Raw genomic sequence first — 26,838 nt, 5'->3', positions numbered from 1 at the left:
CTCAGCACTGAGCCATGCTTTTGAATTGGCTGTGCTCGTGTCGTGTTGTACCAGGCCGACCACTCCCAAGACTAAGTCAAGACACAAGAAAATGTGTCCTGGTTGTGCTTAGTAACAACAATGTAGTAGTCATACACGTCACAGCTCCATTACATTCCCCTTGCATTTGATCAAATCACATAGCTAGGAATTTTCCTACTTGCCTGATTCGTATGGTTGATGTGATAGTAATATAAAGCGAGTTGTACTTGCCTACTTTTCGTGTTACTTTTGTCTATGGCAAAAAAATGATTCTAAGATGAAACCTTCTGCAAAGTATACACAGAATTTGTGCTTTACAAGTATATGGTAATCTAAGAGCTTAGGGAAGCTAAAGCTGCTTTGTGGTGATCAATTCTAAGCTAAAGACTAACCCTTGGATAGTTCAGATGCTTAGAGTAAGGGCTCTTGTGAAAGAAAACTAGTAGGGCATCTTGCTTTCTGTAGTAAGCAAAATGCCCTCGTTCTCTCCGAATGAGTAAAGGAGAAAGATTCACATAAATAATTTTTAGAGACGACAATTTAATCTATATGTAGCCGAATACATTTTATTAGTACTACCACTTTAACTATTGTCAATATTTACGACTTTACAAGTGTATGTGGATTAACCACCTAGATAGTCAATAAACTACCCTAACACCCAATGACCCCATAATTTTAAACCTAAGGTTTGAACTTTGAACAATGAACCAAAAAAAAATGTAACCAAGAATAAAACGGTGAAAAGTCAGTTCCAAAACCGTTGGCGAAAACAACCCTACAAACACTGCCGACGAAAGAAAAGGTATGGTAAGAGGTCCCCATTAAGCCACTTGGATAACAGGTACAAATCGTCAAAACCATTGAATTCAATCCAAGAAAAAATGAAGGTCAGCTCCTCCACGACAACTATCCCAATTTTTGTGGGGTACCCCTTAATTTGTAGGGTAACACCCTATTATTCATTTGTGGATAAGAAGTCCTTCTTTTATACTTGTAGTTTTTAAGTTTATGATTGCTTCTAATATAAGCCCATGCCTCCTCTTTCATGTTTGGACCCTCATAAACAAACTTGATTGTACAAGATTGTGTGCACACCATGTACTTCTTCTATATGTTGTTGGGTGTGGGCCTTAATGAATAAAATTATTTTCACTGCCATGTTCCCTAAGGACCCCAACCCAACTTAGTATAAGGTCTTCGAGAATTGGAATTTGTTCGGATTTAGTTGTCACGAAGTAGCACGGGCTATACACCATTTCTTTTAATTATCAAACTTAAGCGGAAGAGGAATTATTTACAATGTCTTGATTTAGATTGGATTTGGTGATATGCTAAGGCGGTTGTTTAATTGATAGAAAATGATGATACACTTGCTCGTTTTGGTAGGTTATGTTCTCCTAACATTATTTTTTGATAAAAAATCTTAATTCCTGTTAGACGCTTGCTTAACTTGGCTAAATTTTCGGCTTAGTACAGTTTGAAAAATATAAATTTAGAAACACCAACCTTTAAATTCAACTAGTGTTAAAACTTGATATCATTTAATTGTAATGTTACTCTTTATGTGATTGTATAGCAACTTTTAGTAGGCCTCTATATATAACTTGTGTCGAAAATTATTTTACATAGATAAAGTAACAAGAAAAGAGCTTGTAGGTGAATAAACAATAAACAAAACAAAAACAAAACATTCCTCTGTATCACCAATTTTATGTTCCCTACATTCCTCAAATCCTCAACGATTGCACAGGTATAATTTTTTTTAATAGTTTTTTTTTAAAAAAATAATTATGTGTGGTTTCATGGAGACCCATCACTCGGTAAGTTTACTATTATTCCCGCTGTCCCACAATTTATATATAATTTGCTTAAAAATATAATTGATCACTACTTTACTCTCACATACATTATTGATGATGGAAGAGATTGTACTTCGTACATTCGTAGGTTTGGGAGCAACAAGACGATTTAACGCTTGACCACATAATAAGCTACTTCTGGCGTTTGAGAAAATAGATAATTTATAGAGCTTATTAAAGTTCAATAGTTTGTTTTGAAAAAGCTGCTCAACCTAGTTTGGGAATTAAATTTTATAGTTAGCCGTTTTGGTAAATACTTTTGTCAAACTAGCCGTTTTGGTAAAAGATCCTCTACTATGAAACAAATCTAATCGTCACATCCTTAAATTTGATTATACACTAATACATACGAAGTAGCTAGTAACAATCACATAACATCAAGTTAATAAAATAAAGCTGATGTGATCTGGATTATAATCTGAATATATAACGATGCATGAATTGACTTTGGGTACACGAGATTAAGCCAGGTTCGTTGTACTTTGGGTCATTTCAACTTAGTTTGACGGATATGTGTTCAACTACCCTTATTATCCGCCATCTACCATTGAAGCTACATTACTCTTCTTTTTTTTTCAAAGCTTCTTGGAACTTTGTGGAGACTAATTTGTACCAATATTAACTGTTATGATTGTTATTATCATTTACAAATGGTTTACAACTTCCTCCGTTCTTCATACATTGCAACATGCGGATAGTACACATGTTTAAGTAGTTGGACGAAAATCAAAATGACACCACAAAATTGACTTACCCATAATTCCAAATTAGCTAGATAAGACACTTCGAAAATTTCCATAATATTAAATTCATAAAGTACATATACGAGTATTTCCAACATAAAAGATCGAAGATGTTTACTTTCCTCAAATAAGTATGGGCATATGGTTTAGATATATTTAGAGAGTTTCGTTACATTATAATTGTTATAAAACTGAAATGATAAATCCAAAAACAGATTATACATAATATATGTATGAAAGAAATAAAGTATGTATTAATAATTTTATATCATAATCATTTGGGATCAAAGCTTCACAGGAAAATTACGTATGTAATAACACAGCCGCATAACACAAGTCCTTTAATTGTCGAAGTTGTAGTAAAAAGCACCAACACTTTGCTGGAGGGTCCAAAATCTAGATCTGTACCATATTCAACATGAATGAATATACAAATATGCATGCTTATAAAGTTTAAATTTGTAAAAAAGAAAATTGAAGTATGAAATATGAACATTTTTAAAAAAATGTTATTGAGTCCACTTTTCGGCTATGTATGACTAATGAGAAAGCAGAAATCATCTTGAATACAAATTATAAGTCTTTAGGGATTGCACCAAATCCCCATCATTTTCAGTTACACACTATATCAATCTCTACTAATTATTGTGTTTCTTTTGTCCATATGTTTTTAGTCAATCTTGTTGTTTCCTTCCGTCATACTCGACTGCAATCGAGCTACTGTACTGTTTTTAATCTATATTAAGTGTCGTTTAAGTTATACTACCTTAATATTTTGACTTTTTCTATTCATCTAACCTACTTTGACTAATGTTAGTGATTCATACATAAGAAAATACGAAGTATATACTTTAGTGAATATTTGTTGGGATCGTTTTAATGAATAGTTTATTAATATTTAATTGCTATAATTTTTCCTTATTAATAAATAAAGATATTATTGGTTAAAACTTAGCAGTTAGCATAGACATATATGCATGTCCAGAAGAAATGTTTTACGTACTTAAAAAAATTACGGATGGAGTATAGAATTATTTACGATGGGTAAGTTACATTGGTATTTTAAGAAAAGTAACGCAACGCATGAATTTTTTCACTGAACTCATAATTATACATCAATAATGGCATGCGGTGTTGCGATGTAGATTATATCTTGAAATGAAAAAAAAAGTCCTATTTTGAATGGGACTTACGGAAGTAATTCTAACGTCACCTATAGCATGTTTTGGCCTTGTTTGTTAAAGATGTTGGCCTTGTTTAGTAGTAAGCTTATTGGGAGTATATTAACTTATTTGACTAACTTTAACTGATTGACTAGTCAAACAAGCTAATACAAGTGTTTGGTAGTAAGCTTATTGAAAGAGCTTATTTCACTAAATAAGCTCTTTTTGAAAAATGTTAGATACGGGTCTGGGCCACACCCGTCACGGGAGAGTGCAAGTCCACCACTTTACAAGACTAAGGAGGTTCCACCTCAAAACCATATAACAATGAAGGGAGTAGCCCCTTAGCCTTATATTGTGGTGGTACTCTTGAATTCTTTCAATGTGGGATTTTATTACCACTACACTCCCCCTTTTAGTGTTTAGTGTGAGACAAGAAGAATGCTCACATGTGGGTTGTTCATGGGCTCAACAAAAAAGCTCATTTTAAGAGCTTTTTCAATTAGCTTATTCATTAATTATTGTGAAATGACACTTATAACCTCATTTAATTTAAAATCATATCTAAACTACCTACCTTGCAATTAGCTTATTGGTCATTTCACATACTCATTCACCTTTAAACTATCGGCTATTTACCAAACACTTTTATAAAATCAGTTAATACAATAAGTTAGTCAAATCAGTTAATACAATAAGTTAGTCAAAATCAGCTAACTCAATCAGTTTCAGCTTTCAGCTTTCAGCTTTCAGCTTTCAATTTTTAAAAGCTTTTTGCTTATTGAGCACTATTAGATGTTTGACCATTTTAAAAAGCTAATTTAGGTGTGTGGTAAATAGCTTATTAAAGAGCTTTTTGAGTATTAAAGACACTAAAACAACTAATAATCAATAGTACATTAGCTATTTAACCAGCTAGTCTAATCAGTTAATATAATTAGCTATATCAACAAGCTAACAACTAATTACCCAAACAAGACCTTTTATTGGTATAATTGTATTAGTATAAGGGAAATTTGTGTATGTTCAAAATCAAATGCATGGTGAAACCTAGGTGATCTAGCTTTTCCCTAATTTAACCTTAAATACACACTATCCTTCCACCCTACCTCATTCCCCACCACCACTACACCACAGCCCCTTTCCACACCACCACAACGCCGATCCATTAAAGCTCAAACATTACATGGCAGTGGAATGCGACGTGCGAGGGAACGAAGGGGATCGAGGGACTAGCTAGGAAGAGAGAAGTTAGGTTATACTTGTAGGATTAAGCGGTGTCGTGACAGATACACCTCGTACAAGTGTAGAGGAATAAGATGAGAAGGCATAGCAGATTTCTACCACAAATTAAGCCATGGTTGATCTTGATCTGTCTAATCACCTACGTAGCATAATTAGCCAAAGGGATTCAAAAACAATAACAAGCACAATTATTAGTACATCTTAATTACTAATAATTAATCCTCGTCAAACTAATACATCAAGTAAGCACATAAACACACGATTTAACAAAAATGTCATTAATAATTAGCATCATCTATTTTACATACATGTTAATCCAACCAATTTCCCTAAACAAATTAAAAGACAAACTTCTTACTAGTAATAATCATGTATTGAAAAAGTGAATTTACCAAAACAAGTAAAAATTATACTCATGACATTTGTAGAATAATAAAGAAAATTCCCCATAAAAGAAAGAATGTACTAAAAAATTTATTCACAAAAGAAAGGTAAATTTAGAGACAAAAACAGATGCTTCTCGAGATATTCAAGAAAACAACAAAATTGATGCAAAGATGAGATGAGATGGGATGGGATAGGGAATGGGGTCATCTTCAAAGTTGGGAGCATTCGGTGCACCATTTCCATCATTTATGTCATGTCCCAAATTCCCCATTCACTACTCCCCATCCATACAATAGTCCCATGACCTTTCCAGAACCATCACTATAGCTTATGGACAATATTCCGCTTCGTGTCTATTTTGTTCTCGGGTATACCTAGACCATGCCTTATGCTAGATAAATTAAAATAAAGTACTTTAAAATTCTCTTACGAGTTACTGTATTAATTCCTAAATCCAACCACCAAGACTTTACCAACTATTCTAGCTTACGTAACACAATATGTTAATGAATAGACTTAAATTCTCCAAACACATCAATTATATGCAGTACACTTATATAGACTAAATGTAATCATACTATGAACAAGATTGACAAACATTCAAACATATTAGGGTATATCTAATTTATTAGTAATATCAAGATAATGATTCTATTCTAGGCAGCATATAAACTAGGTTTAACTAAAGACGCGACGAGTGTTTTGGAAGTAAACAAGGCACACAATGCATAGTACATTAGTACTATATGTGACTTATTGACTTAAGAGATAATTACAATAGAATGAGTACAAATGGAGTAATAATTATCCTATCTTAATGTACCTTATTACTATTAAAGACTAGTATTGGTACAATTTTATCGAACTTATAGCTAACTTAGAAGTGAAAGAGAGTAACACTCAAGGGATGAACCTCAAACAGTCTTTTACCCAATTTAAGAAAAGGAGTAATGAATGAAAAAGACAAAGCAAAGTACAAATTAACCGAGAATAGGCTATAATGAAGAAAAAGAAAGGTGAACAACTGAACAAGTAAATTGAGTTAAATAAATAAAGCCTCCAATAGCAATTCTGAAAGATTTTTAAGACCCATCAAATCAATATCCCACCATTTCCAAAGAAAACTCACCTTAACTCAAGGCTCAACTCTCGGACAACTTGATAATTCGTGTTAATACATGTCCGAGTGACAAACTCGACTACTTCATACTTCGTCACAACTTTTCTATTTCTAGCTACCCTGAATGTTTTAAGATGTGTAACAACCGTACTTTTATCAGAGTGTCAAATATCCGACACAGGTAATAGTCCCAAAAATGTACAATATATAGAGAAAGATCGGGCTGGCACAAAAAAAAAAGAAGCCCTAGCTCAAGTCACGTTCTAAGACTGCAAAAAATAAAACTAGTTCCTAGTTCCTACACTTTAATGTGTACTTGTACAAACAACAAATTACATGAAACATGATGCAATACAATTCACAACAAGGTTAAAGCAAGAGAGCTAAAGATAGTCTCTGAAATATGTAAGGTCTGCAAATGCATGCTTAAATTCATATCAGAAAGTCAGAATTATCACACCATCACTTTTCTTTTACCACTCTATTCCTCTTAACTCTTTCTTCAAAGCACTGCCATCTTCTTCACTCTCCTTAACACTTATTTTTCTCTCTCTTCTTTCACTTTTTAAAAATTTTCTCAGGCTTTAATGCATATTTGAATTGCCATATACTATCCTTAAACCAATGAAATAGAGCAATTACTTCAATCTTGTTTTGTCGATAATTAATATTGTAACTCGTTAAAAGAAATCTAAAGTAGGAACAACATTTAGAGACGGACATAGTGTAATGTTTTATTTGCATTATTTGAGGCATGATCATTGATCAAGTTATACAAGTACAATAATAATTTAAATAATTGAGTTGAAAAGTGGGATTAAAGAGATAAATTAAGTTGATTAATTATAAAGGAAAAGGGATCAAGTTAATTAAATTAATACTATATTCCAAAGATGAAAACATAGGATTACTTTTAAGAGTTTTTATGTCATGTCAAACAGTTCTTAAAGCAAAAGGAGGAAAAAAATATCACAAGGCAGAATCCCAGTACAAACATACGTACCCTAACATACCTTTGAGCTATGTTTGAATAACCACAAACAGAAAATGTGATAAAAGAAGAATTCAACTAGCAAAGTTATGCAAAGTAAAGTATTTGATTAGCATAATCTCACAATTTCAAACCTTAAATCAACATTAACTATAACGAAGTCACTATTAAGCCTTGTATAAATGGGTGTATTGACAGTATTGTACTAGCATATAATAAAAGTTAGCTGTACTAAATGGCTAAATCACATAAAATTCGAGAAGATGTGATTTAAGGTGACTAAACATGTTTGCACCATACACCCTTTGTATACAATTTTTGCCTCGAATTTGATTTGTTTGAAGATCAAGCAAGGTTGCAAATTTCATTAACCAATTCCTAAATATAATAATTTTGTTTTCATTTTCATTACAAATTTCAACATTCAAAAACATGCAATACTAAATACATACTAATCTAGTAAAACTCCACTCCTATCTAAACAAAACAAGATGAAAATTAAGAAAATCACATTAACATAATCTACCAAACAAAGTGGGTTTTCAAGTTTTCAAATTTCATCCATCATTTTAAACACAACAACAAATTCCTAAAAAAAAAAAATTCACTAAATAAAACCCACAAAATAAAAACAAAAACTAACCTATTACATGAAACCATGATGAAGAAGTTGCAGTAGTAGTAACAATAATCAACATAAAGTAACATAAAATATACCGAACTTTTAATTTGATTCTCACATTAGTAATTTGGTCTAACAGCAGTAGGAGTAGCCCAAATAACATCACCTGCACCTGCACCCGCCGCAGAAGTCGTTGGAGCATTACCCAAATGACCACTATACAAACTCATTGTCCCACCACCATCTCCGCCACCCGATACGGCAGAATTCTCCTCTTCATTCCCTTGTCCTTGATTCGGCTGCCCCTCTTGTTCGTCAAGAGGCAGCCGACAATAAGATGGATTGTTAAATGATGCGGCTATAACATAAACCGTCCCAGAACAGGTTAGTGTGCCTACCACCTTGCCACCCACAATCTGCCCTTGTGGACCCGCCAACGATATCGTGAATCCCCCACCACTTGCACCATGAAACGGCACCGTATTGACAACAACTGCAGAAAGAGACAAAATATCGAATCTCCCGTGAAAGGTGACGGTCCCACCTGGGGTTGTTGTGGAGGGCTGTTTAAGAGTAACATTCGCGACCGCCCCAGAAGCGGTTAAAACGCAAAGGCCGACGCCTCGGCGGCGCGTGAAGCGCGTGAGTGATTCGATGACGTCAGCGCCACTGGGAAGTTCGAGAATGTAAGGTGACATGGCAGGGTCGGGTTCACGGGTTATGACAACGGGGGGTTTTGGTTTGTTCTTGGAGCCGGGTGGTCTGCCACGTGGACGGCGGGAAACTTCGATGGTCCCACCATCTTCATTGCTAGTAGTAGTGGTGGTTGTTTGAGGTTGGGGTGGTACGATTTTAGGTTTCTTGGGAATAGATTCTTGTAGAGTTTGATGAGTAACTGTTGTAGCGGAGTCGGATTCTTCGGAGAAAGGGTGGTGAGAGGGGTGGAGATGTGGTGGAGGAAAGTGGTGTTGGTGTTGATGGTGGTGAGGAGGAGGAGGAGGGGGGTGGAATTTGGGGTGGTGAGAGAATTTTGCAAACATATTGTGAGCATTATTTTGAGTATTAGTGTTGTTGTTGATATCATTTTCTTCTTCTACATATTCTCCTTTCATTTTTTTATGATTTTTTTTTGTTTGTTTGATGGAGATGGATACTCAATATTTTTTTGTGAAATTAATGGATAATATAAAAAAATTGGGATTTGGGGGTGTTTTTTTTTTATTAAATTATGAAATGGGTTTTAAGAGGGTTAAAGAAAGATTGAATTTTTTTTAGTTTTTTTTGGGGGGGTGAATAATATGGAGATGAAGAAGGTTAAAATAAGGGAGGAAATGAAGAGGAGAGAGAAAGAAGGAGGTGGGTGAGCTTTGAAACAAAGTAAAGGAGGCGCCGCTGGTTAGAAAGAAGGGGTTAAGGGGGGGTGGTGTGGTGGGGTCCAGAAGAGAGCATAGATACAGACAGGGAAGGTGACAGAAAGAGTGGTGTGTTGTGTGGGCGTGACTCTTCTAGTGTGTGTTTGAATTCGAGTGCAAGACGTTGCCTTATTTAAGGATTTAGGGCATGTTCTCATTGATTGAATTGAGCTGAACTGAACTGAAATGAATATTTTATAAAAAAAAAGAGCTGAATTGAATTTCAACGTAAGAGAACAGGCCCTTACATTACCTTTGGGCTTTGGCAAATGGGTATGATGTGTTCATTGGTTTACTTGGCTTGTTTGATTGATTACTAGAAATGTAATGCTTGTTTGATTGATTACTCAAAATGTAATACCTATTTGAGTAGTTGAAAATTAGATAGTTGGTTAATATACGATTCTAGTCATTGTCTGAATACATGAAACAATACTAGTATACTTCTACGTATTTGAATTAAGTGGGTGGATAGGGTACCACTAACTTTAATGTTGGGCAAATATAGATGTATGACAGACCGATAGTGCTCCCTCTGTCCCTAATTGTTTTCCCTAAACCATAAATTCACTTTATTAAGGCTTTGGGCAAAAAAATGGTGCACATGGGTTGACAGTTTGACACAAACATCAATGAGGAGAGAGATATAGAGAGTACAAGTGGGAAAACATGCTAAAAATAGTATGGGGCAATCTTTTGGGGAAACCTTAAAAAGAAAAGTTGAACAAACAATTAGGGACAGAGGGAATATAAGTTTTAGTATTGGGTGCGTCCAATGACATGACATTATAAATTTTATTAGATCTTTAATTCTCCATTAACTTTTATAACCTTCCAATGTCCTCTCCCTTACCTTTATCCCCACTCTTGTATTGCTATCGCAAAAGCATTATATATAAAACTTTATTAGAATTCGTCGAAATTTATTATGCCATCAGGCATGTACCAAATATTGTGGAGATGGTTCAAGGTTACATGGAACAATAACTATGTGATTCTATAGATTAGACTCATTGGTGCATAGAGAAGCACACTAATGATTATAATTAGCACACATGAGCAACTAGTTCAATTGTTCGTGGAAAAGCACAATTAACTAATGCTTATGTTAGCACGTATGAGCATCAAATTCAACTAAGGTCGAGGAGATCAGATTTTGCTTGATTTTCAATTAGGTTGTTGCAATACTTGACTTATTCATGTGGATCTAGTTCTTAAACAACGTATATAATTTAGCTTACCATTTACATGTCGTTCACACATATCAAACACATTAAAATGTACAAGTTAGTATCTACAATCGTTAAAAGCACGAATACTATAGTAAGTCATATCTCGAGAGCTTTGTAATCACTCAGCTCATTTATTCATCCTCACTATAACTTCATGGCTAGTAGCCTAGTATAACTTAATTGGTTGATTTTCTCATAAAACTCGAATTCTCATGCTATATCCGTTGAGTTCTCGTACATTTGTAGTTTCTTTACTTGCTCGATCATCCTTCCTAGCTAGTTGATTATTGATAATCACTTGCTATCATGCATTTACCATAACTAAATTGTTGAAAATAGTATAGTGCACCCGGGTGCACCATGCACATGGTGCACCCGGAAAGAACATTAGGCTTATTTTAAAGAACATGAGGAAAAAAAAGAACATACGAGTGTTTGAAAAAGAACATGCTAGTATTTGGAAAAGAACATGCATAATAGTGTTCAACACAAGAACATGTTTGTGTTTGACAAAGAACATGGCCCTCCGAAAAGAACATTAGACATATTTTAAAGAACATGGAATAAAAAGAACATGTTAGTGTTTGAAAAAGAACAAGCCAGTGTTTGAAAAAGAACATGCTAGTATTTGAAAAAGAACATGCATAATAGCGTTCAACAAAAGAACATGTTTGTGTTTGACAAAGAACATGACCTCCGAAAAGAACAATAGGCATATTTTAAAGAACATGGAATTAAAAGAACATGTTAGTGTTTGAAAAAGAACAAACTAGTGTTTGAAAAATTAACCTTGCTTTATTATCTTCCAGTTGTCTTCAATTCATTACTATTCTTCTTTCTCCTCTAATTGTTCTTTTTTGAACAACTTGTATTTTAGCTTTAATTATTTCTTTTTTTTAAAAAAAAAAAACCCCAAATTCACAAAATTAAACACTTTGTCTTTAAAATTATTGACGAAAAACAATTTGCATGTATAAAATTTATACTTACATTTTACTTGAATCCACCATTTGTTTAAGTTTGAAGGTTGAATTGTTGAAATAAGTTCAATTTTTTTCTTGGGTTTCACTTTGAAGATGAACAATTTTGCTATTTTGAAATATTTTTGAAAAATAGAAAAAGATAAAAGAGAAAAGTTATGGAGAGAGAAAATGAGTACTTTGGAAATGATTTTTACCCAAATTCATTGAAATTCTTAAATGAAAATGATGGTGTAAAGGAGAGTAAAAATTGGCAGCAAGAAAGAGAGTGATAGGAAGAGAAAGAGGAGTGAGAAATTGCAGGGGAACAGAGTGATGGATTTGCAGTTGCAAGAAAATAAAAACATGTTCATTTTTTACCCATGTTCTTTTTAATATACTAAATGTTCTTTTGGGTGCACCATGAGCATGGTGCACCCGGGTGCACCAACCACAAATTACTAAATTGTACGTGTATACATATAATATTGCATACTAAAACAATTATACAATTATTTATTTATTTACAAATTGTATTTTTACCAATTACCCTCAGTCATATACTAATCAATTATACAATTATTTAATCAGAGTCAATGATGACATTAAATAGGATAAACCTTAAATATTAACGACAATTTTGTCAGTGTCTATTTGTCAGCTAATTTCATCTCCCATTTCTCGCACCTTTTTTATAACTTCCTGAAAATATGTCAAGCCGAGACGGTGAATCGTAGGATAAAGTGATTTTTTTAATTATCTAAGTGAATACATGAGTTGTATACCTTTATTTGAGCCGAATTTATAATAATGTATTCTAAGATTTAGAAATATTTTTCGAAAGTCAATGCATAAATTATTGATAGAAAAGTTAACTAATGTAATGTAACATAACCTAGCATAGTAAATTACTTATTAGATTCAAGTACATTATTTAGAATATTTAGGTGTTGAGAACATTTGATTGGATCGGATTATAAAACTCCAAGTATTTAACACCCTACTTTATCTATTAAGGGTCTGTTCTGATTAACTAAACTGAGTTGAACTGAATTAATCTGAATATTATATAAGAGAAGGAGTTTAAGAACTGAACTAAAAACAATATGAAGAGAACAGACCCTAAAACTCAAAAGATACAAAGATACCCTTACTTATAAGCTTGCTAATATAATAGCTAATTAATTTATATGAGATAAGATTTTAATATACACCAAATCAACCTTAAAATTTTTAAGAAGATTCACCTAATACTTGTGGTGCCGTTTATTTATGTTTGAAGAAACCCAAAATGGGAGTTGAATGCCTTTGACAATAAGAATAGGCATGTGCTAAGATGGTGGTGGTTCAATTCCATGCTTTGCTTACGTGCATCACATGTTTTTTTGGGCTAAATTATCTCCAAAAGTCACAAAGTTTAATCATTTCTTACTTTAGAATGTTTTTCATTTACAATGTGCATACATTATGTTAATTAACTATTTGCTCCATATTAACTAGCTTAATCTATCATTCTATCTAATATATGACCCACTACATACTTGTTCGTTACTCCGAATTTAATACCAAGTAATATAACAAATTTTTTGATGTGGAGGTTTTACTTGTAGTTAGATCACCTCTAATGGGTCCAACCTAATAAAAACGAAGCTTCTAGAATTTGGGAGATAGGAAGTACGAGTTATTTAATTTTTCTTTATTTATTCTTTTTTTCTTTTCTTTATTTATTCAATAAAGGGCTAAGGCTAGGACAATATGTGGATTGAACATATATACTCCCCTATACACATGCACACCAACTCTCACTGAGAAAGAGTTTATTAATTAACCCTAAAATATTCTTATGTAGTATTAAGAGTAAAATAAAGCCCTAATAAAATAGTTGTTCGATTTTTTCACAATGATATATACAGGCGAGAGGAATAACTGACTGCGGTTTTTAAAACCCTACAAAATTGACACATGTATTTTATACGTCTTATGCAAAATTTATGCGTACTCTTCAAATTTAGTTAAATTACTCTTGGAGTGTATGGGGTTACGAACTTATGATATAAAAAATAAGAGACAAATATGTGGCCATTAATCTTTCCAGAAGTTTAGCTCGGTTGCTCTTAAATAATTGGCTCATGCTATATGTACTAATCGCTCTAGCAAAGATTATGATTAGTAAGTTACTTGGAATAACTTCCAAGTATCGAGTGGTGGGCAAACGCATGATAATCTCATTAATTAGGTGATGCATGGGATTAGTCTTTGTCAAGGATTTCGGCAAAGTGTCCAATTTTGTTATCTTATTAGTATAGTAATTTTGTTATACAAGATATCACATATTGATTCGCAAGTAGTGAACTTTTCAGAGAAGTCACAATTTGAGAACTTGATTTAGACAAAAGGATAAGCTAGGATCCTCTCTTCTATGAAAATAATAATCAGTCAAACTAAGGACATGTTCACATTTATTGAATTGATTTGAACTGAATTGAACTGATTAGAGCTGAATTGAACTGAACTGAACTGGTTAGAGCTGAATTGAACTGAATAGAGCTTAAATGAATATATTACGAGAGAAGGAAATTAGGAACTGAACTAAACTGAACTGATTGAAGCTGAACTGAACTGAAATTAAGCTGGAGTGAACAGGCCCTAAGCCCTTAATCGATCTAATTGAGTTATGAAGTTAAAGAAGTACTTATATTTGATAAGAAATTATTTTATTACTTAGTACGAACTAATTTCCACCAATATAGTCACTTTGAATTCATAAATAAGCAAGCAATTGTTTCAAATTCTTTTTATATTATTCTTTAGGATAAACACACTAAAGAATAATATAATATAATTAGTTTTAAAGAGTTAATAATACTAGCGTTAATATGTTTAACCCATAAATTAATAAACATTGTTTCAAATTCTTTTGTAATAACAAGATGAAAACGACAAGGCACAACTAAGCCGCCAATGATCCTTAAATCCAAACTTATCTAAATATTTGAGAACTTAATCAAACTTATTTGATTTAACTTAAATTAGTTGTAAACTAAAAGTAAGTAATTTTTATTAACCCAATCAAAAGTATTTATTCTTAATTTGTTTATGCTACTACTGCGTAGAAATTATTTTTTCTGAAATATGTAAAATGAGGTGAATATAATGGTTGTGTTAGGTGAAAACCTAAAAGCTGAAACAAATTATGTTAGCTACTTTTGGCTAACCGATTGTATTAACTAATTTGACTAACTGTTTGTAGTAGTTGCTTTGTATAAAAGTAAATGATTACAAAAAAAAAAAACAATTCTAGTATGTTTTATGACCAATAAGCTAATTTTAGGGTAGATTGTAGATGTATGATTTTAGATTAAATGGGGGTATTTTAAATTACCTAATTAAAATTGAAAAGATCGTATTTGGCAGAAAAAACTCTTAAAAACAGATCTTCACCAAACACTTCAAATTAGCTTATTTAGTGGTCAATCAGCTAATGTTGGACTTTGTCCTAATAATCTCTTTACCAAACCCCTCCAACGTGGGCAATTTTACATTACATAAAATCAAAAGAGCAGAAATTATAATAAGATAAAAGAGTGGCTATTGACATGCATGCTTTCCTCAACACTATATGAATATATCATCAATAACAGTAACACTTTAATCACAAGGGAAGCATTTATACAATGAACATACATGCCATATTTGGCAGTGGAAGGTGTATTATGTTGACTAAAATGGTAAAAAAGTTTCATCTAGCTTATGGTGAAAGTAAAGAATTGGTGGAAATGAAGATTGGAAAATAAAAGGAATAAGCTTTATTGACGTGTTATACTCTGAAAGTCAGAAGAGATACCAACTTTGAGCAAGTTGTAGTAGTGGTCACTACCAATCTACCATTAATTCAAATTTTACGTGATTAGTAAAAGTTAAAACTATAGAGTAAATGGTAACTTTATGATTTGATTGCTTTACATCAATCATTAATTATTGAATAATTCACCATTATTAATCAAATCATCTTTTGATTGGGCAATATTGCTTTAATTAGACTAAGAAATTTATTTGATGATATATGTTTTGTCTTTCTTTTATCCTTGGAAAATTTGATTCTAATAATCCCACCTTTCACCGGTCTTATTCTATTAATCCCACCTTTTGATTATTCTTGATTAATCCCACCTTTAGGGGTCATCTTATTCTATTAGGCCAACTTGACCGGTTACCTGTTCTTTATGTAAATTTTTTTTTTTTCAATTTTTAACAAAACAAAAAGAATTTAAAAAGAAATAAAAATAAAATTCAGCAACCACCAATGACCCACCGCCCATGGATTCTGGCAGCCTAAATTGCCCAGCAACCCAACCAATTCTGTCCGGTTCCTTTCCCGCCCCCTAAACTTCTTTTTCCAGCCAAAGTCCCCCTTCCCCTCTCTTTCCCCTGTTCCGGCCAGACCTTCCTTCGAAAACCCAATAAAAACTTTCGGCCACTCTCTCCCCTTCCCCCTAACCTCCCTTTTCCGGCCTACTGGTCAAGACCCTTGAAACCCGAAACCCCACCCACCGAAACCCTTGAAACCTGAAACCCCACCCATTTAAACCCTTGAAATCTGAAATCCTTCCCATAGAAACTGAAAAGGAAAACTAGGTGGGGGGTTTTGGATTTTCGCCGAAATATAAAGAGGGGCGAGGGGAGATTTTGGTCGTGGTTGGTGATTGGGGTGGCAAGGGAAGTAGGGAAGGGTAGTAGACTAGTAGGGTGGCTACTGTAGTTTGGGACAGGCGGTAAAGGTGGTTGGGGTGGTTGAGAGTGTGTCGGCTTTCATGAAGTTGAGGGGCAGGGAAGAGGGTAGAGTAGGGAGAAAGGAATGAGAGGGGAAACAGGAAAGAGGAAATGAATGTGAAAAAAAAAAAGTAAAAAGATTTTTAAAAAAATAAAAAAAAAATATTTTTAGACCAATCATGGCACGACACGTGGACTGGCAACCTATTATAGAAGGTGGATGAACTGTTGGGCCTGATAAAATAGAATGGGGTGTAAAGGTGGGATTAATCAGCTGTAATTGAAAGGTTGGATTAATATATTAACATCGGCGAAAGGTTGGATTATTAGAATCAAATTTTCCTTTATTCTTTGTCTAAATTGGATTAGACTAATATGAGTAATTTTTTGTCATTTAGGGGATAATGGATGTTGGTTGATCCAATCCTTATTGTTTCAAAAATTTGTACTTATAGCTTTCACAAGTTGTAAATGACCTAATTTTAAAATATTAACATTTTATTTTACTTAATGATTCAATATCAAAGAAATTTGGAAAATTTTGTGGTATTTTATTAGTTAACCTTCTCTTCTCATTCTTGAAAATACGTGCTTCTCCGATTGCTCAAGACTAGAAATGAAAGACTTCAAGGAAAAAAGAAGGGAAATTCTCGAACTTAAGTGGCCACAAATTTTTCCACATACCACTTAAGAGTTAAAGTCTTCCATTAAATTGTAAAATGACAACACAATAAGGCAATAAATTTGTAATGGTTGGATTAACTTTTGTTTTATCATTGATTCATTATTGTCAAAAATTAGTCAAATTGAATTGCTTGAAATGATTTGAATGAATAGCTTAGTCTACGCCCAAGTGAAAAAAGGTCATTTTGAAACCTAATGGCTCACGTTAATGTGGCGTGGTATAACTTCGTTTAGATGGAGATACTCTATGATAGAGTAAAACATATTCCTGGGTCTCAACCATTAACTTAAGTTTTTGGTTGAGTTGGTCCACTAACATGGTATCGAGAGTCAGCGTGACATAAAGGTCACGAGTTCGAATCTCTTTTGGTTGAGTTGGTCCTCTAACACCCTAAATAAATCTAATGTAAGATTGTTCAACATAGAGACCAAAATGAAGTTTCACCCACCATAGATTGTTTAATACATAAAATGGTTGCGTCTAGATAGATTGCATTAACCTTTAGGGTAAAAATTAAAATTGACAACCAATTTAAAGCTGAAGTTACCTAACAAAAATGTAACATGAAATTCTGAAAAAAAATAATTTATTTATTTTAGAAAATTGCATCAACTTTTGTTTTGTTGTTGCTCGGAGATTATTTCGGGTTATAAGGATGGAACATTTTTCACCCTCAAAAATAGGCATATCAACCTAAACCTCCAATTGGTGCAATTTTACTGATACCAATTTATACAGATTAAAAACCTAATAGCCAAACAGTATCACTTTCTACAAGCAGCAAATGTCAATCTTGAACAGTATTACAATAGATGGCCTATGATGTAAGAAAGTTATGATGGTACCAATAAGAAATGTATTAAGATATCATTGCAAAATAGCATGCAAATTAAATTGTATCTTGAGGAATTATATGATACTGGTATATGATGGAACCGATACATAATATGCATATGCAGAATGAATGGACTTGTGAATAAGGGATCAGAAATATATGTCCATTTTGATGTCGACATGAAACTAAGATAATAAATCAAAAGTTTATCATGGACTAGTAGTCCAATTTGAAAATGGATTTCTAAAATCACACTGTACTGTGTTTACATTTTGAGTCCTTTATGTTTGAGTTTTAGATTTATGCATTACTCATTGTAATAGGATGTAGTTTGATGCATTACTCATCACATATGTATTTTGTTCATGATTTTATCATAAATTCTAATTAGTTCTATACAACAATTGTGTTATATGTGAATGTTTGTGGTATGACGAGTTTATAATTATGATGAAGGCTTACAAGAAGAAATTTATATATATTTCGATGGGCTTATAATTGTGATGAAAGCTTATATGATGACGATTCAATAGCATGTTATGAATCATGCATAAAAAAAGTTCCCGAAGAACTTACATACAACGTATTCAAATATCTAGCCCTTCAAATTCTATATTTTGAAAAATGACAATGTTGATATTGTTATCAAACTCATGGAGAGTATTGGTGCTGATAACGTGTTATAAAATTAAAGAGAAAGAGAAGAAAGTAGGAGAGAGAATAGATCGATACTCGTATTCAATAATATGTGGGAGTATACATATATTTATACATGAGATACAACTAGGGTTTTGTGGAATAATAATATCTAGAATATTCCTGAATAATCCTAGGGATATAATGGACATCCACTAATACATATATTATATAACAATATATATATATACATATATAACAATATATATATATATATATATATATATATATATATATATATATATATATATATATATATATATATATATATATATATATATATATATATATATATATTTATAAAGGGGAGTTAGATTTAATTTTCTTAATGCCCCATGTAGGATTATAAATTTAAGTTGTATCCAATTAAATAAGAAATTATTAATTTATTTTACAATTAAATAATTCAAATGTCACGTAAGCAAAATTGACGAATGAGATTTTAAAATTTAAATCAATTAAATACAAAATATTATCTTTTGAGATTAGCAATTTTATCTAAATATATAAGAAATTTTAGCACATAAATACAAAAAAAAATTGTTTTAAAAAATTCAAACAAGCCGTGCATCGCACGGGCTTCATCTAGTTAAGTATAATTTCGACTAGATATATCTTGTTACTTGCAGATTTCTTGTAGCCCAAATACAAGGTACTATTAGCTGGTAGTTTACAGAAGCAGAGGCTTGACATGCTGCGCACTTGATAAAGCACAAAATTATCATATGGATAGCGACTTGCGAATGTATTGCAAGTCTTTGCTATGATATGGCTTGGCAACCTGCCTACATACTTACGCTAGACAAACAACTGAACAAGATATATATTGGAAAGATTCATGAATACTTGGTGACTGCTAACCCACATATTGAAACAAGGAATTAGGTCAAATGGTGATGATGCATTAATCTGCCGACCGATTTAACATTTCAACTCTCAGAAAATTCCAATATTATTTTGAGCTACTTGTGAAAAATTCCAAGAGCAATATCATATCAAGGTATCTGATGAAGATGCAGACATTTTGAATTGAAATGAAAAATAAGAATTCCATGAGCTTTCAACTCCAAACACAAAAACATGTACAATGTCTTACAAAGAAACAACTTTTCTAAAGACAACGTACTTGATATAAGTCTTCTAAGCTAGCTGCAGCTCTTTTCTTGACTTTGAAGGCAAGCAACAAAGGCATCAGGTGCAAGTGGATGAGCCTTCAGACCGGAAGTTTCAGCGTAGTTGACTTTCAAACATTGAACACCTATTGATCACATACGAGCCACGTAGGAATTGGCCTGGGTAACATATCTTACCCAGCGGTAGGGATTGTAGGTTTTTGATTTCTTTGCAATCTGCAGGTATTTTACCTGAGTAACAATTAAGGGAAACAATTAGAACAGGAAATTGGACCTAAAGTATCAAAAGGCCCATCAACTGGCCCATTATTGGACCTAAAGCTGAGATGGTTTTTTTTAGTTGTTCCCTTATGGCTTCTATTCAGTATTTACATACCCCAATTTCACCAGTTATTTTACAAACGTTAATATGCGTTTTCCTCATGTATAATTTCAAATCACCAACATTATATAGAAGTAGATATTCAAGGATATTGGCAAATGTGAAAATCAATGTGGAGCAATTAAACAATAAGGAAAAATCTTTGCCACCTCATAAGCAGCATCAGTCACACATCTTAGAAAGTAGAAACCAACAGCATGGCCAACCAACAATTAAAGCATAACAGAAAAGGCCTATGATTAATGTTCCATGGAAAGAACTCGCTAACACATGAGCAAAAAGTGTTACCTGTAGTCTAGAAGCATTGTACATTGGAATTGTGAAATTCATACTGACAGGTCCAGCCTCCTTTGTTAGGTTCCCTGAAATGAAAGGATGGCAACTTATCAAATTTGATATAATTTATAAAGTATAATCTTAGAAGAAATAAGACTATTTAAATACACAGAGAAAAAAACTAAAAAGGAGAATTTCCTACCGTGTGATTCCTGTGAAAATGTCAGTTTAGCACGTAATGTATGCTCAGCTCCACCAACAATCTGTTGACATTATTTATTTAGCAACTGGCAAGGTTTAGATAAATGTTCCATATATTGCAACTTTCAATTTGCGGCATTCCAATTATGTGGACAAGGAAATAAAGGAAATAGCTTCACCTTCTTTAGACTCCATTCCAATCTCTTGTTAGCTTCCTTGAAATCAGCCATCTGTCCTATAGCACCAGGTTCCACATCAAAGCTAACTCTGAAAAGTAGTCAAACCACCAAACACACTCAGGCAGAGTCTTTGAAATTATACAAGGTCTAATTTGAAAATCGCATGGCATGCCCAACAGTTTCGTAATTATGTAAATGAGGTAAGTTTATAAAGACCAGTAACTGGGCTTCAGAAATTAGGTCATTTAATCAAAAAGAAAAAAAGCTATCTAAAATAATGCATAGTTCTGTTCAAGTCAGGATCAAAGCAACAGTGCTACCTTGAGGTATAACTTGGCAAAGGCGTTTGAACTAGAATAGTGTTTGCAGTGGCACTAGAAGGAAATTCAGCACGTATTTTGATAATTACTTCAGCCTTCAAGAAATGAAGAAAGCAAACATCAGATAATACAATGAAAATATAACTTATCATACAAGGCACACTTGTTACACGGGAATACAAATATGAAGCAGATGATAATCACACAACAGATGATGTAAAGACAATCCTCCATCCATTCAAGTTAGAGGAAACGAGCTAAAAAATAGAAGATAAGAATGATATAGGTTATGAACAAGAACTCTCACCACTTCACAAATCTACCAACAAATACAACTGAACCACACATGTCAAGAATTCTGTCTTTTCTGTATGAACAGGACACAAAAAAAAAAAAAAAAAAAAAAAAAAAAAAAAAAAAAAAAAAATTGAAAAATATATCCATACACAAGCATCAGCAATCACACTCTCAAGGGAAAAAAATAATAATAAAAAAAAACCTAGTACAAAACATGATAAATTCAATAAACTGGATGGATATTCAACATCTCCACCACACAAAAATAGTGGCACAAACCTAAACCTAATGTCATGAGAAATATTCTGAAGAAGCAAGACAGCCAATCAATCAACATCACAAGGAATGAAACTGGATTGTCATTTCTGGGGAAAAAATGCACAGCTGCTGACCCACTAACAGCACTATACAGGCACATATGCAGAATAACAATTTTTGTATACCTTTTCATATAAAAATTCATTTCATAGAAACATCAATAACATGCATAGAACCATGCTATCTCAAGATCAGCCATTGGTGGTTCTACTGCAGTTCTCTTCTCCAAGATTCAAAACTTAAAGGTGCAATTACAACCATGATCATTTAAACATTCAACTCACAGCCAAAAAGGAAGGAGACTGAGTTATCATGTCAGAGGAGAAAGGATATTATAGATATTTCACTAAGAAACGAAAGAATAGCATACACCACCTTGAGGGCTCCAGCTTCTTCAATCAAAGCATTGACACAGGAGTACAGAAGGGAGGTTTGAACTCCTGTGTCATACGATAATTCATAACTGAGAATTCACCATTTGAAGGTACCAACAAATATCAGTGTATAATTATAATACCCTGGTAGAATGAGATTCAAAACAAAACTAGAAATAAAGCTGCACAGATACTTCAAATTTCACTAACCAGACTTAAAGTTCCGTCTAAATCGAAATTATCAAGGTGCACAGATTCATGGAAGTTGCAATCATCAAGTATCACTGTACCAGAACCAACAGAATTACCATATCCTGTAAAATAATGAAAAAAGGAGGGCTTTTAGCATATTTAAGTTATTAAGTGAGATACATCTGCCACAACTTCACAAATTAAAATTCAAAGAAACTCATATTACCATATGCTGAACTTCCACCTCTTCCAATTGAAACATCCTCATTTAAAGCTAATTTAATTTCTGGATTACCCGTTAGGTAACTTTTCATCTGAATTGTCCCGTCAATTTCTGAAGTTAATATATCCCTGCAAAGCAAACATTGCAGTTTAAACTTAAATCCATGGCCAAAAAAAAAAAGAGCAGGTGAAAGCTTTCAACAAATGTAGTATGTGTATCAATTATGATGGCTTAGATAATGCCAACTTTACAATGAACCCCCCCCCCCCCCCCCCCCCCCCAACCCCTTCTCTATTTTCTTTTTTCACAATAGAAAGATATGGAAAACAAGGTAGCAAAAACCCAGAACATACTTGAGCCTTTTGTTAGCACTTCACATTTCTAAATTGGGAATTAAGCACACCCCAAATTTGTGCTGATCTACATGCAAGCTAGCAGCAAGTATCTTTTTAACTTATTTATCATTTTATGGAACTCGAAATATTGTGAAACTTTAGAGGCTAAAAGGCGCACACACACACATAGATCAAATAGGGTTAAGTGCTTACACTGGAACTGAAGGTTACACTTATCTTCTCAATGATATCAACAAAAATTTCTTCTCTCTTCCTACCTCCAGGCTCATTTGCAACCACAGACTTCGTCACAGCAGTGCCAGGCATTCTTTTGTTCCCTTGCTACAAACAATAAAACTTATAATAAGCAACAAATAGTGGACTAGCAAATAGTTAGCAACAGAAAGAAAAACTTCATTTTTAAAAGATATGACACTATGAGTAACCCCATACCATGAAAATGGAAGCAGGACCAAGTGCAGGAACCCGTGCAGCATCAACCACAATTGGTTCATTGAATATATAGGACTTCAGTACTTCTGTGGATATTGTTTGCACATAGCCAAAATCCTGTACAGTGAGATGATGATTCAGATACATAGAAGCACATGGCTGTTAACAGCTTTTCATGAAATTAACCCCATATCTTAATAAACAAGGTATTATGGCTATTGCACTTCCAGTACACGTCAAAAAGATCAAAATCTCAATAAACCCAAAGGAAATTAGGAAAAATGTGAACTTTTTGCATATTCATCCACAGAAATTTCGCAAAAAATAATTTAGCATATCATGAGGTTGTGTCGAGTTGGAAACAGGAAGAAGTGTAAGGAATACTTACTATGACTTCATCAAGCAACTCATAAACAAGCACAAAATTTCTTCTTAGAGATTCTTCACTTAGAATCCCAAGGTAATTTTTAGTCACACATGCAATACGCTGAAGGAGTTCCATTATAAGAGATGGTGATACATTAGCTCTGGTGGTTGCCAGAAATAGTAGTCCAACAATCTTCACATGGAAATAATTCACTCCATCTACATTCTGTTGACAGTATCATAGGACGAGTTGAGATAAGATTTCCTTAATATAATGAATAAAAATAGTTTATTTAATGCCAATCTGAAAACAGATAATAGCAGTGAGACATGAAAGGCAGGAAAACAAAGAGGGGTGGATTGAGGGATTTTACACACAATTATATAGCAATGCACTAAGCACTAAAAAGTAATTTTCACTGTGGAATTGGATCTCAACTAAAGAAAAGGGCTTATAAACATGAATAATCCACACTCATTGGGGAGTAACTAGCAGTTCTCCCAAACCCTACTCATAGTTACAGTGGATGACTTCTACGAGGGTGATAGGAAGACTTACTACCTAGTGGTAATTATCTGAAATTATGTTAAACTTTGGTTTCCAATTAAGGTTGTTCGGCCTTAACAGTTGCTATGAGTACTTTAAGTCTTTGGATATAAGTAAATCCCTATCTCCCGTTTCGGTTGTTTAGTGGACTAGCTTTAATTTATTTTATAGCGTTAAATTGTGTTCTAAAGTATTTTATTCAAGTGACATTTTCGTCCTAACGTTATTCCGCTAGCGTCTCTAGTTCTAAATGGACGGGGTGTTACAGTTTGTTTAAAACAAGAGCTAAAATACAGCTTCATGCATGCTCAAACAAGCATGGGAAAGAGCATCCTACTTGTAACAAAATGGTTAGGATTATTGGAATGAGATGTGACCGGAGTAAAGAGGTACATGGAGAACAAGAGAGATGGAGACTGATTCATTAATCATTTAAAATATGATCTGTTCCTATCTTGAGTTAATTGTATGAAGTATAAACAGACATGAGCAAGGTAATATTGTGCCACAATTTATAAGTGATATATAAGGTGCTAGCTGGTAATCAGTAAAGAATATTGGTAGCTGATTGATCGGGGGCCCTATCACGCTATCAGCCTGGAAGAATGATACAATATGCACGTATATACGTATGTGACGTTCATGCCAAATGAGTCAAAGAATTACTAGTCTTACCCTTAGTTTTAAAAGGCGCAAGGCGCACCAAGGCGCAAATGGTCCTTGCAGCCTAGGCGCAAGGCAAAGGCGCGCACCTTTTGTATGCAAGGCGCATGTATTTATATATTTATTTCAAATTAGATTTTACTTTGATTGTACTTGATACCAATTAAAAAGATTCATTATAAATTAAATAATGATACATGCAAACCTAAGGCAGTCTGAATTTGAAAAAAACGTCCACCATTCTTCAAATTATAACTTAAACCTTAGTTATTTTCCTTGAGGCGCACCTTACCCAAGGCGCTTTGAGGCGCACGAGGCGCGCGCCTTCCGTAGGTGTTTGAGCCTCGACTAGCTAAAGCCCATTTCCCAGAGCCGGGCTGAGGCGCGCTTTTTAAAACCAAGGTCTTACCTTGCAATTATAATGGACTAGCTCAATTTGGCACATTATACTGTACTACTTATACAGCTATACTACTTATACAGCTATGTGTGTGTGTGTGTGTAGAGTACAAAAAAAAAAATCCAAACAAAACTAGACACCCTCTATTTGATGCAACATAATTTTCACAAAATCAAATTATTATTGGGGGAGGGGAGAGAAGGAGAAAAAGAATACCTACAAAGACAGGAGGTGCCTCCTCTTTGCCATCTTCCTTCCAAAATTTAACTTTACGGAAGAAGATCTCAGTACTTCCCTTTGGCACATCCCCACGATCTGTGTAAACATAAATATGAAAGCACAACATCAATATATATATCTGCAAGAATTGGCAAACAAAGGTTCTTTTGCATGCCATAATCACAGCAGAGTAACAGTATCAGTTACAACTAGGCAGACTTAATTAACCCAAGTTCAAACCTTTGCCAACAAGTGTAAAACTTGATCCTTTATGAATGATCAAAAAGATCCTCTGATCATTGACATCAACTCATTATGCAAAAAAATAAAACCCAAAATAATCTTTCACTAACCACAATATACTATACTAACGACTATTCAAAACCTCCATACAATCATCCAAAATCAACTTCTCTCATCACAATACGTACAATGCATGACAAAAAGACGTTTCTCACCACATCACACTGAAATCTATTAGCTAAATCTGAATCACTGACTAATCAATTGAACAACAGACTGATCACTAACACCAACTCATTACGCATGAAATAAAACCCCAATAATCTTTCACTAATCTCCATTAAATAACGACTCTCCGAAACCTCGATACAATCATCCAAAATCAACTTCTCGCATCACAATACACACAATGCATGACAAAAGGACGCTTCTCACCACATCACACTGAAATCTATCAGCTAATCTGAATCACATGACTAATCAATTGAACAACAGACTGATCAAACAAATTCGAGCAATTCTTTTCATCAAACAATATAGAATAACTCATTTAATCAGCTTAACCACAATATAATTAACAATTCTATAAATGCAAAAATCAATATCAATTACAATTCATCAAAAATTCGGATTACATCAATCAAAATCAACACCATCAAAATCTACCAGAAATCGATTAGGTCGTAGAAATTGGCATTGATATAACACAAAAATTAACAAATAAATTCAATGGAAATTGACTGTAATCGAGTGATTAACAGATCTAGAAGAGGAGAGAAAAACTTACAATCTCGGAAGACGATGTTATCGCCACGTTGAGAGAGAACGAAGAACTGTGAGATCATTATCGTCGCTTTGAATCTCAACAATCTGAATTCTTGTAATTTGGTATCTGCAGTTAAAGACTGTAATTTGATGAGCTTGTTCTTCCCCTCGTCTTATTTGGGTTTTGGGACTTTACGTAAGACGAAGTA

General features: G+C 33.4%; 1 protein-coding gene and 1 pseudogene across 2 annotated transcripts; both read right to left on the bottom strand.

Annotated features, from left to right (window-relative positions):
- Nucleotides 1-8,069: 8,069 nt before the first annotated feature.
- Nucleotides 8,070-9,461, bottom strand: LOC145615107 (AT-hook motif nuclear-localized protein 17-like). Its single transcript, XM_081670182.1, has one exon. The coding sequence runs from the start codon at nt 9,264-9,266 to the stop codon at nt 8,274-8,276; it is 993 nt and encodes a 330-aa protein (XP_081526308.1). The 5' UTR covers nt 9,267-9,461; the 3' UTR covers nt 8,070-8,273.
- Nucleotides 9,462-19,646: 10,185 nt separating this feature from the next.
- LOC145615073 (AP-4 complex subunit mu-like) lies at nt 19,647-26,807 on the bottom strand (annotated as a pseudogene). The gene is made up of 14 exons (XR_014107223.1): nt 26,652-26,807; nt 25,623-25,717; nt 23,815-24,018; nt 23,427-23,543; nt 23,187-23,315; nt 22,923-22,924; nt 22,642-22,766; nt 22,437-22,537; nt 22,225-22,340; nt 21,235-21,329; nt 20,915-21,002; nt 20,737-20,797; nt 20,547-20,620; nt 19,647-20,107 (listed from the first exon to the last, which is right to left on the bottom strand). The product of XR_014107223.1 is annotated as an AP-4 complex subunit mu-like (transcript).
- Nucleotides 26,808-26,838: the final 31 nt, after the last annotated feature.

Source organism: Chenopodium album, chromosome 25, assembly GCF_948465745.1.
Source record: "Chenopodium album chromosome 25, dcCheAlbu1.1, whole genome shotgun sequence".
Lineage (NCBI taxonomy): Eukaryota > Viridiplantae > Streptophyta > Magnoliopsida > Caryophyllales > Amaranthaceae > Chenopodium > Chenopodium album.
The sequence above is the reverse complement of the archived record's forward strand: the minus strand, read 5'-3'. Positions and strand labels throughout refer to the sequence as shown.

Coding starts and splice junctions, on each gene's coding strand:
- LOC145615107 (XM_081670182.1), bottom strand. CDS start 9,266: ATGAAAGGAGAATATGTAGAAGAAGAAAATGATATCAACAACAACACT.